General features: G+C 39.4%; 1 protein-coding gene across 2 annotated transcripts in view; it reads left to right on the top strand.

Annotated features, from left to right (window-relative positions):
- The first annotated feature begins 706 nt into the window (after positions 1-706).
- The window catches only part of CDH13 (cadherin 13), a 160158-nt gene continuing 148277 nt past the window's right edge, over positions 707-12587 (top strand). For both annotated transcript variants that reach the window (XM_053448414.1, XM_053448413.1), the window contains exon 1: positions 707-835. In XM_053448414.1, the coding sequence (XP_053304389.1) occupies positions 755-835 (81 nt within the window). In that variant the 5' untranslated portion in view covers positions 707-754. The remainder of the gene's footprint in view (positions 836-12587) is intronic.

Here is a 12587-nt window from a genome sequence, read left to right on the forward strand (position 1 = left end):
AATAACAACTTTTTGTGCTGCCACAGATGAGGATTAAATGAGTGTTGCCTGTGAGGGTGCTGGCTTTGCCAAGCACTGTACATTTCCTAAGAGGAATGCTGTTAATGAGACAGGATCTTGACATCCACCCATAGAAGTGACATGTGCTCATCCTGAACTTCATACAGAGCTCTGACTCACTGGTAGCTTGTGTGCACAACCTGCTACAAAAGAAAGATAAATAAAAAATATATGTATATATATATATATATATATATATATATATATATATATATATATATATATATATATATATATATATATACACACACTCTTATATATAAATATACATACATATACTAACAACATAAAATCCAGTCTCTTCCCCAGCTGCACATGCAGGCTGCTCAATCCTGCTGCATCTTTATGCCTTCATCTTAATGCAGGTGAATTACAACATGTGAATTACTGTTAACCCCTGAGCTCCCAGGCTCAGAGCTTTTTGCAGTGAAGGGGCTGTTTGTGAAATGTATAATATGTGAAATGCCCCAAAAGCCAGATAAATGAGAGCAGGATCGTGCTGAAGGCAGTGTGTGCCCCATGTGAGCAGCACAGATCGGGGAGTGAGCTATTGGCTCTGCCCATCAGGCTCTACCCAATGCTTTAGTGATGATGCGGCTCATCTATTTGGGAAGTTGGCTGCCTCTCAAGGCGAAGCCTCTATTCAAAGGCTGTATGAGAGCGCAAGTATGCACAGAGCAGCTCCAGTGCATGAATGAGAAAGCCTCCAGCCCCCTGTAAGCCTGCAAACATGGACCAGCAGCCCCAGCTCGCCCTGCTCCTGCTGCTGTCTCAGGTAAGAGCCCCTATGCTGATGCAGTCTGCTTTTAACAGTTTGTTGCATTTTTATTTTCTTATTTTCATTGTTTCTTTGAGGGTATGTGCCCATATCCTTTGCTATTTATTGCATTATTAGTGACATTGCACAAGGGTCCCCTCAGTCTGCAGGATGATTGATTTGTGAGGGTCTCCATGGCTATCCTTTTGAAGCATTTGAGATTGGGGTAATGATTTTTTGGTGCTTCACCACCCCACCCTCCTGTTTGATTCTTCCGTGGAAGCTGGATCTCTATATACCCCATGCACCCTACCGGTTCCTCCTCTCTGGGATATCCATCAGTGGAAGCCCTTGCTTCTTTTTTTGGGGTGCAGCCTGTCTCTGACCTGAAACTTGGGAGTATGGAAATCTGAGATGGGGGTGCCTTGCTTTTGGCTTTGCTGTGGACTGTGGTGATCAATGGATTACTGGTTCTGTACTTCTGAACTGAAAGGACACAGTGTTCCCACTGAACTTTGTAATGGAGTGAACCAGCATGAAGGCACTGGACCCCTTGGAGCTCCCTCATTTTAATTGCAAATGGTTTGAGATGTCTTTTGTAAGGTAGCCTGCTGCACAGTTCTTGTTTGTGTGTAATGTTCATAGGACAACTCCTCACTCTCCACTTACAGAAGCTGAGAAACCCCCATATCAGGACTCAGTACAAACAACTGTATCTGCTGAACCAGGGAGAGCCTGCTGCTGCTGTCACTCAGTGCTGGAGATCCATAGCTCTCCTATAGCCCACACAGTCTCCCATCTCCCTATTCAGTGCTTGGGAAAAATCTCATTAATTCTATGTGAAGGAGAGAGCTAAGGAAGCCACAGCCCTTAAAACCTTGGGACTAATATTATTTCCAAGCAATTCTGCTCAGTGTGCTAGTACATTTATTACATATGCTATTTCATGTTGTGATTTCTTTTTCTAGTAGGGGAAGAGGGTTCTTACATTAGCTTAATTTAAAAACATATGCATAAAAAGACTGCAAGCTCCTGAGACAAGCTGTTGAATACACTGAGCCAAAATGCAACGTTTTAGTCGCTAGTGCTATATAACTATAGAAGTGCTAGTAATACATTAAATACATATTCACACCAGACATGTTAATGGGTATACAAAACCAAAACAGAAAATCAAAAAATATTGCATTATTTTATCTCGCAAATCTGGCAGCATAGTTGATCGTGCTTTCCTGACAGGCATTGGGATTGTAGAGTATGTGTTGCATTTTTGGCCCATTGGGTGCTGAAGAAATAAGGTTTTCTTGGCACCTCTCTGTCATTTAAAGACGAACACTGCACAGCAATGAAAATATAACCCAACCAAGTAAAGACGTGAAGAGCAGTCGGGTATGAAGAAGTCTAGTATCGGAGATCATTACTTAATCTCCCCAGCAGAAATGGAAACAAAGCAACTGAACAATTTGGAGGAGCAGACAAGGAATGCACCGGGGTTCCCATGCTAGACAGTGTCAGAAACTCCAGAGAGAGGAAATAAGGACATGTCTATTGTGTACTGCAAAGTATAACTACTTAACCCTTTATGGGCTGCTGGGGTCAATAGATCATTGGATAACGATACATTCCTTACACCACAGACATATGGTTGTTAAGACCCTATTATTCATGCAGCCTTTGGCTATAATGTGTATGGATATTGATTTGTATGACTTTATTTTTATTTCTTTTTGAGAGTCATTTAATGTCGATTAACATCTGTTAGTTTAAATATATAGAGATTCCTATTGATTAAAGTCCCCTGGCATTTTGTAGTGATAAGATTGTGGTTATGTAGTGGCAAGGTTACAGTTTCTGTTTAACAGGAGAATGGGTGGCCAAAAGATCCCATGGATTCCAACATAGGGTGTGTGAGGATATCGGGGTAAAGGCACTTAGGTGTGGCAATGAAAGAATTTGGTAAACAGAATATTTTCCTTCCAGCCACAGAAACCTCGCTAATCCGTGTTTTTTTGTAAAGCCCAAGAAGTTAAAAGACACATTGCTTGTTGTGTCACAACCATCGATGTAGTGAATATGACTTACACGCCTTTCCATTCAGTTGTGTAGGGTGGACCAACATAGAAAAAAAACTTTGTTGGATGAATGTTGAACATTTCACAAGCCAAAATCAAATTACTATTTTACTTTGGAGACACATAAAGCAACTGGTGTTAAACGCTATGATCTTTTGGCATCTGGCTTCAGGCAAATGAGGAGTCGCTGGCTTGCACGGAACTAAACCATTAGACTGGATGGTCTTGATGATCTATCATTCCGTGCGCACCTTGCCTTCAGCCTCCCCTCACCCACCTGCTAAGTGAGGTTACGCTGCCTGGAGCTAATACCCGCAAATTGGTACCAGGCTTAGGCAGTAAAGATCCAAGCAGCATTATTTGGTTTGGGAGATAATCACATTGCTAGACTGCAATACACCAGCATTCCTGTGGGCAAAGATTTCCTTGTAGATATATCGTAAACCAAGTTTTATGTTATTGGTGCTTTAATTTCATGGATTTGTTTCTGACGCACACCAATAAGTTCTGTACTGAAGCAAATTGTGAATTACTGCACTTAGAGTGTATATGAATAGTGTATATGGGTATGTTTATACAGATGATGCAAATAGATGTCCGCTAATGAGCCTTTCTACCTTTGATGTGTGACTCAAACATAATACATTACTCAAGGGAATATATAGATTTTGTATATTTTGGGGCCAGTAAACCATATAGAAAATGAATGGTACATTACTGGAAAAACCAAGTGCACGTCAATGGTTGGATCAGCAATATTGGAACAATTACTACGTGTAACATAATTTGGAAGAAAATGATTTCTATCCTAAAAATAGATTTTACCGTATAGATCCTCATTGTTGGGCGATGCATTTTGTACCCTTTTGTGCTGATGGGGTTAAATATTGAGCATGGCCATTACAAGGGCGACTTTAAAATATAATGCATAGCATGATCAGGCATAACTACTCTCATTCTTCTTGTGAAATGCAGCTTTGTGTTTCGTGTCATCATACTGTATCTCTGTGTGCATTGTAACCCCCTGGTGAATGCTCCTATTTTGCATCAGTTCCATTTAGAGTCCTTTGTGGTCATTTCCCCATCACAAACCCTTTGAAGCATGGGACAGTAGTCTGCACACTGCACTGTATCATTTGTGTTCATATATCCAGCTTGCAGATGAACTTGTATGTGAGGTTAGCTATGTTAGTCTGCTTTTCCTTTCCCTGAGTGGGTGCGAGTGTTCTGCTGTTTGTACCTCGATGCGTGGTATGTGCTCCCCGTTGGAGGAAGGAATGCTCTGCAGCCTGTCTGGAACGTCGCTGATGTGTAATCACAAGGCTTGGGTTTGGATTTCGGCAACGCAGGTGTTATGATATTCCTGCGCTCTTGCTGTTCTGCAGGTGTAGCAGCCCCATGTAAAAGCAGCCTAAAATCAACGGACGCGTGGCAGTAATTGAGGTTTCCAGTGGGTATTAGAAGCTGGCAGGATTAGCCAAGAGTCTGAGTGAGGTATTAGCGGCATATGTTTGGCATATAACGTATAGCGATTATTCTTGGTTGTAATGCTACAGACCTTAAAAACAGAGGTTGAGAAAAGTTTGTAAAAATATAGAAGAAAATCCTTAAAAGGAAGCACACAGGATTCTGAATGAGATAATCGTTTTATATAGCGCCATCATATTCTACAGCACTGTACGGTGGGTAGACAGGACATAACAAGTAGTGTATAACATAACAATTACACTCACAGAAACAACAGTTGAGGAGGGCTTTGCTCCAGCAAGTTTTTAATCTAGAGGGATGCGATGCTAGGAAGGAAACATATAAAACCATTTGGATTCCAGTCTCCTGGAATGTCGGGCTTTCTTTGTAGATTGAAGAGTTTTCCTTGAGACATTATGGATCAGCATATAAAGTAGGCTGGCACATTATGAGCAAATTGATAAAAACTCATATCAAGAAGAACCCAGGAACAGCATATATTTAGTCTCATAACAGTAAACACTCTTCAGAAAGATCATATGGGGAAGGTTCTCTCTTCTTTTCCTGAAATCCACCAACACGTTAGTGTATAATGATATTGCTGCCTATTCCCAGATGTTTAGGATGACCTGGTATTTTATCTCCTTGATATCGTCTCATCTTTATTTTGATTTCAGAAAAAAACATGATTCTGGTACAATGTTACTACAAGATATATGATTAGTATAAGGCAGTGTTATCACCATAGCAACCAACAAAACAGTGCAAATGGCACGACCCATAGTTATTTGGTTGGTTGTTTTGGTGATAAAAGCACGTCCTAAACCTTTCACAGGATCATTTTTTGGTCTAAAATCCAGTTACCTTACAAATTTACCTATAATGATAACTATAAAATAATGCTATTGTACCATCAACATTTATTCTGAAAAAGTCACATTTTAGCCAACATAGTAAAGTTGTGTTTGCAATTAACTTATTTTCAAGGTCAGCAGTTGATATTCTTATGGAGTGATTATTTATAGCAAATCATTTTGTGAGACGCTGTGATAATTGCTTGTCGGACAATTAAAAGTCTGAAGCACCTTTAACAAATCCATAGACTGTGTTAATGGGAAGTCATGTCTGCACGTTGTCATGTAACTTGTCAGCTCGGCTTTCTTGTAACAAGCTAAATGTAAGCACGTCTTAATTCAGTTATGCTCCTAATGGTGGCATTTCGTGATATCAGATGGAGTTAGAAGAGAAGAAGGGGTCACACATAGGCCCAAAATGTTTTGATAGGGACGGACCCCAAATCCCTGTGCCCTTCTTTCCTCCCCCGATACCCCTCTTTAAAGAGCAGAGAATGTTTGCTGGATATGAGTGTAGCACAGTATTCTACAGCGTCAAAAAGTTACAATGTGTGTGTAAACATCAGAAATGTGTTTATAAATAGAGTTGTATAAATAAAATATCAGAATGGCCTAATTACATAAAATAGTATGTAAAGAAGATGATAGTATCATAAAAAGTGTTGTGAAGAGCCATCCCCAACCACTCCTCTAACCACACCAACTAAAGTAAAACTGTTTCCAATAGACTTGCCAATATCCCATTATCTAATCATAGTTTTTTCCTTTTTCTTTCTATTTTTATCACTGCTATCCTCAATATAAAATCTGTTCTGTTATTGCAACGACTGACCCATCTCTTGAAGCAAGCCAGCCAACATAGCTGAGGTTCTGCAGTCAAGAAACGTTTGTGTAACTAAATACATTTTACACACCATATGCTGTCTCTAAATCTGAAGGTATCACAACTGATAAACAATAAATCGCCCCCCAAAAATCATAGCACTCGGCCTCTCTTTTTGCTTTTTAAAAAGGAATATAATAAATTATGCAGTCTCTTTGTTTGAATATTTCTAAGATCATGTGTTCCCTTAAGCAGAATACAGCATGCCTCACATTTCAATGACCGACAACTTTATATTATTTAATATCACCCATAAAATGAAATATTCAGCAGCTGTTATAATACGAATTTCTCCTTGATACTTTTAAACAAGACAGTTCTTAAACCTTTCATTTTGGGTAACGACAAATAAAGGAGAATTTGGCAGAATGTCGTGTATTCTATTTGTGGACAAACCACAGGATTGTTATTCCATGAGAACAAATGTATTTTGAACCACATACCTAAATAGTATATAACCAATATATTACACCTTCAGTAGTGATCAGTCTGTGATAGGATCCCTTGGTGTGGCTATGGATCCACTCCAGATGGATTATAACTTTCTTGTGTCTCTTGTACAGACTATATCTGTGTGGTTATGACCAAACGTTTTGGATATTAGGTATTCCATAGCCTATATTATAATGTCAGGGATGGCTTCATTTTAAAGGGACAGTCTAATGTCCCTGACACCACCATTTTAGAAGAATACATATTAAAGTATTTTATGAGTAACCCTACCCATCTATGAGTACTTTCATATGCATTCTTCCAAAAAAAAAAAAAAACATTATCCGACATTGCTTGGCATGGATTGGCTGCTTGAAGCTGTTAATCAGTGGCAGGAAAGCGCTTCCATTGGATTCAATGGGAAGACTTTACACATGCGCATCCTGGGTTCAGCAGAGCCAGCACCGTAGCTGACTGTAGGGCATTTAGCTGAAGCATAAATAAAGGGGCAAATTCATTTGAAGGGCACTCTGCAGAAATGCATTTGTAACATGGACCATAGAAAGCTAAAGGGATCAGTGGCTATCAAATGCATTCAAGTGTCTCTTAGTTGTATATATATATATGTAAAGTATTTCTCACAAGTGATTTTATTTATAGGTCAACCGCTCCATTATCTCCTATCCCAACAGAGCTTATTGGGTTTGAATTATATCCTACAAACTAGAACATAGTAAACTGAAGCCTACACAGGACTTTGCAAAGTCTGTTACTGATATGTAACACAAAACATACTAGAGCCCTGCGAGGGCCTGTTTTCTTAATCCCGCTTCCGCTGAATTTCTGACCATTACCGTCTGCTCCCGCAACGGGTGTGCTCCACTCCTGCCCGCTCCCGCAACATATGTGTCCAATCCCGCCCTCTCCCGCAAACATCATTCACTCATTCATATACTCATTCATTCCCTCATTCACAGATACTAATCATTCACAGATACTTATTCCCTCAATCACGCATACTTGTTCATACAAACTCCCCCGCTCCCTTACCTGAACTGCAGATTTCCTGCGCACTCCCACAAGGCCGCACACAGCGTCTCTTCTCTTGTCCTGCCGGAACGGAGCAGCCTTTTGGGAGTGCGGGGGATTACTGGGACCCGCAGGTACATTGTCTGACCGCCCGCACCTGCAAATGTTTGGCAGGACTCGCATTCCTGATGCAGTCCTCTATAACATACCCACGCTGCATACTGTGTGGCACCTTGGGCTGTGTGGGGTAACAGTGACCTGTGGCACAATATGTAGCCGCTAATTGTCGATTGCACAAGGTGTATTAAGATGGAAAGAAAATATGTTATCGGTCACCTCTTGTAGGTGATGTTGAACATAGAGACCAAAAAGGCAAAATGAGTTATTCCAGCGACACCAAGAATGCAGGACGAATTCATGCCAAAGAAATCCACAAATAGCATTCTGTACAGCACTTGGGGAGGTATATCTCATGGAGGGTTAAATACTGCTGTATTCTGAACATCAACATCCTCCTCATCTTTTCGTTGTTTGGGCTTTTATTTCTTTAATTAGAACTAAAATGTGCCCGGAGGAAAGGCTTTCATCATTTGTTTAATAAAACCATATGGCAGAAATTGATTCCAGTTTACTGCTATTATGACTCAAAGTTTCCCAGTTTCCCTGCAATATCCACACCCTGGAATCTTCCTACAGAATTTTAAAAGCAGATATAACCCACAGGAGAAAAAAACCCAAGGCATAAACTAGTATATAATTACAATGTATTCCAAGCTAAGGGTCCTTGCGCAACTTCCCATACTGTCTTTTTTTCCTGCCCCGTTTCTGGGGTACCAGTAGTTTGGAAGTTCACCCACAATAACCCAGATGAAGCCGAGAAGAATAAAAGGATGCAGTCGCTGTCCTCTGCTGGCTTTTCAAAGCCTTCGCTCAAATATAAAGCAGTTTAAGCTGTAGAAAGAAATGCAGCAGGCAATGCCATAGGCAGCATCTTTAGAACACCAGCCCTTTCTTCTCCGTGATCCTTCCCTGACATCACTGTCTGCACTGAAATGTAGAGCGATACCTTTCTGATCCCATATCTAATTTTTAAATACACTCTGATGTTTGAGGGATTGAAACAAAGAACGTCCTTGTAATGAATAAATTGAATTTTTGTTTCTCTACGGCTGCTGTATTTAAGTTTCCATTCTCGCAGTCAGTCCAGAAATTTCTAAAGAAGAGAAACGGTTTTTAGGAAAAATAACTAGGGGTACAGAAAAGGAAACGGGGGCTACACTATATAAGTGTTGTGTGACGGAGTCTCCCTATTTGCCTGCAGTAATCTCGTTGTGAGTATCCCGATCTAGTTTCAGATCATTTCCCTGAAATTCCAAACCTTTGAGTTTAAATTTACAGACTTTCCAGAAGAGGGCCTCGCGTGCTCCAGAACAAAACTACTGCCAGCTTCATTTATAGAAAGGAAAGGGAGAAATGTCACTTTTCCCCTGCTCGGCCTTAAATTCACGCAGAGTGATGATTTTAATGCTTAACAGCATTACTCGATTTGACTTTTTGATGTCCGGAAGCGCCTCTAATGCTCGCTGTACGTCTTGAGACCTTCCAGTTATTTTGCCACATCATGGCATGATTTTATATTTCCTTGGCATAGTGGTGATTACATTGGCATTATTAGTCTGTGGTTATATGATAGGAGACCGTATTGGGCAGGAATTTGCTCACGTTCTTCAGGAATTTGCTAAATTAGAGGTACCCAAACAGGTAGACTTCTGGTCGGTGGGGTACTGAAAGTCCCATGATCCAGGAATGATCAGCCATCTACAGTTGACTTGGGAACTGTCACTCGGTGAACCATTTACTGTTAAAAGAAAAGTTTTGGGTTAGAAAAAGGAACACATGCATGTCTTTTACTATAATGTAACATAGGGGTTAAATTATATATTCTTTTTTAATAAACCCGATGCATACCTTAAAAAGACAACATATGCTTTCATTGGTTTTACAGAGCTGTAGCATTAACTAATTTGGTGCAAGTTTATGATAGAATAACCAAAACAAATTATTGTTGTTTATTGTTATTGTTTATTGTATAAATTATTACAAATGTTAAGAACCAAACCAGTTTTCTGACCCTCTCATTCATTCTTCTTGATCACACATGAAGGCGCCTTGGTCCTCTCTGCTGGGATGGTTGTGTTCTTGTATTTTCTGTATGGATGGGCACCATTTTGCTATATTAATGGACGACTTTCAGACCTTTTTTATTCCCTTAAAATGTCATATATTCCTTACTCATCAATGTTTTATGCAATGTATATTTCTTTTCAGAATAGACATTGAGTTTTATTGCCTCGTGGTTGGTATATTCAGTTATCCGTGTGGCTGGTTCCACCAGGCTTATATCCAGAAACCAATCCGACGATACATTTCTTTACAGTATTACTTTAGCGTACTACAGTATTAGAAGAAATTACTCATACCTACGAATGAAAAGTTAATTATACTTAATTCTCAACCAGATAAAACCACAACATTTGGTCTAAAGATTTTTATGGCCTCTTTGGATCTGATAAATCACCATTTTCATTTTTTTCTTAGTTAAGCAAAAAGAAACTAGTAACTAAAAACTTATAAGCAAAAAAAATGCTTATAGCTAATACCAGTGCCGGGAGTTTAAGATTATGTCTTAAAAAGCTGCCACATAGTTTGTTCACTGAAAGATTTAATATACCCCGGAAAAAAATATTAACCCTGCTCCAGCTGTATTAATCCTGGTGTATTGCTTTTGATTGGTTCGTCTATATCTATATTGTTTTTGTCTCCTGGGTGAAGTATTGGCTTTCTGTGTCTGCTATTACAATTTTAAGTCGCATCTTGATCATCTCCTGTGGATTATAATAGCCAATTATTACATGGATTTCTCTACAAATTTTATTTTACATTTTATTCTGCAATAACACAAATGATTTGCCCCAATTTAGTTTTCTGTGAAACCATTCTTTCCTTTAAAGCCAATAATTCCACCTACCGATTCCAATAACTCTTAACTAACGCAAAAAATAACTGGGCTGTTTTCTTAAAACTGTTTAAGCTACACTGCATTACTTACCAAGAAGAAATGTACACAATCCTAGAACTCTCAATTTGGCCACCGGGGTCTTTAGTCAACCTCTGTCCACAATTCATTCCATCTACGTCTTAGCTCCGTGTGCCATCATACAGCTCTCTGTCAGGGTTACTCAGGTTGAGCCACACATTCTTACGGAGTATTCCAGCAGCTCCTCGGAGGAGCACTAAGGTCTAATTGGAGTTTCTTCACAAAAGGAGAGTTAGAACGAGAGTTTGCAGGAAAGTTGTGGTTTTAACTCTGGCAAGTTTCTCTAAGAAGGTTGGCAGGTTTGTCACAAGAAGGCTCATCTGGCCCTGCATAATGTATAATTCAATAGGTTATTCCCTTACCAACTCTCCATCACTGTACAACACATTTTTAGAGGTATTTTAGGGTCGGTGGCCTCTGAGCCTTATTAATACCCTTTTGTTTATCACGGATGATATTTTCCAGTTCCCCATCTACAGGTGATTATGCTGCACACGACACAAAGAGTTCCATGAAAGAATATACGGGTTGTGGTTTTCAACTTAATAACGCGCGACCAGTTTTAACTTCTCTAACTACGTCCCAAAAGACTAGTAACATTGATTTTACAAAAGTTTTTCATTATGTGCCACATTAAACAGAACTGCAGCACAAGGCTAGGGATGCTACTCAGATTGTTGGAAGCTTCTTATCCGCTGAGAAGGAAAATATTTCAAGATCGTGTCACGTTTTGTTCTTCCTTCATACAGCAGAGCAAGTCATAAATCTGTCAGCCCAACTCTAATGATCAAACGAATTAAATCTAATTATATACAAACTTTGCAAGCAATGGGGGTTTATATATCATCCTAGAAGTGTCAAGAACCAAGCCTACTCGTCTAGGGATCCGAGCCGGGAAGAGACTCATAGGTCAAGCTTAAAGCTGTAATTTCTCATTGTATTCAGGTCAGCTCCTTTCTTTAAACTGTATTCGTTTTTCAAAAGGTACAGAAAGAGAGCAGAGATACTGGAATATAAATAACAGACATGCAAACACTATTCTAATTCAGTCTTATGTTAATATAGATCATAGGGATGTTATTACCAGGCTGTCCTCAATCCTTTAATCCATATCAGGTTAGATTTGGTTTATATCAGTAGACGACAGGATACCTTGAGATTTTGTATACTAAAATACAAACTTCAGTAATGGCATTCAGATTTCAGATTCGGAGTAGCGGAAGTCTGCACATAGTCCTGTGATGTTTGAGTGGATAAAAGTCTTCCATTTACTTGGTTCTGATTGGTTTTGCCCCGGGTGGAAAGCGGAGTCAGGAGAAGGGGGGGAAATAGTTCAAGACCGGGAGGTAATTTGCACCTGCTTTGCTTACATGTCATAGGAGTTGGCTCTGTTCTGATAAAACAACGAAGCAAACATTTCTAACACTGTTACTGTGATTGAAATAAAGCACAAGCTATAGGCAGGCAGGCCCAGTCTACGAACTCTTCTGTGTGTGTGAATGTGTATGTGTGTGTGAATGTATGTGCGCACTGATCATTCTGATGCATAAGAGGAAAAGACCTTATGAGACCAGCAGAATGGGTACATATATATATATATATATATATATATATATATATATATATATATATATATATATATATATATATATATATATACCTGTGTGTGTGTGTGTGTGTATATATATGATTGGGCTGATTTTACCCCCACTCTCTCCAGTGGTGTTCTTATTAGAAAAGCTTAGTGTGATCACATAATAAAGTTACGATAGCAAACAGAACAAAGGGAAAATAGAACTGTGCTCAGATCATTACAAGCAATTGTTCCTCTGAACAGAAAAGAATTACAGGCCTATTTTCGCAGTATCTAAACATTAGTGCAATCACAGCATATTGGCCCGGAGAATTTGTTATTTGACTAGCATTGCGGAGTTTT

This window comes from Spea bombifrons, chromosome 10 (assembly GCF_027358695.1).
Source record: "Spea bombifrons isolate aSpeBom1 chromosome 10, aSpeBom1.2.pri, whole genome shotgun sequence".
NCBI classification, from domain to species: Eukaryota; Metazoa; Chordata; class Amphibia; order Anura; family Pelobatidae; genus Spea; species Spea bombifrons.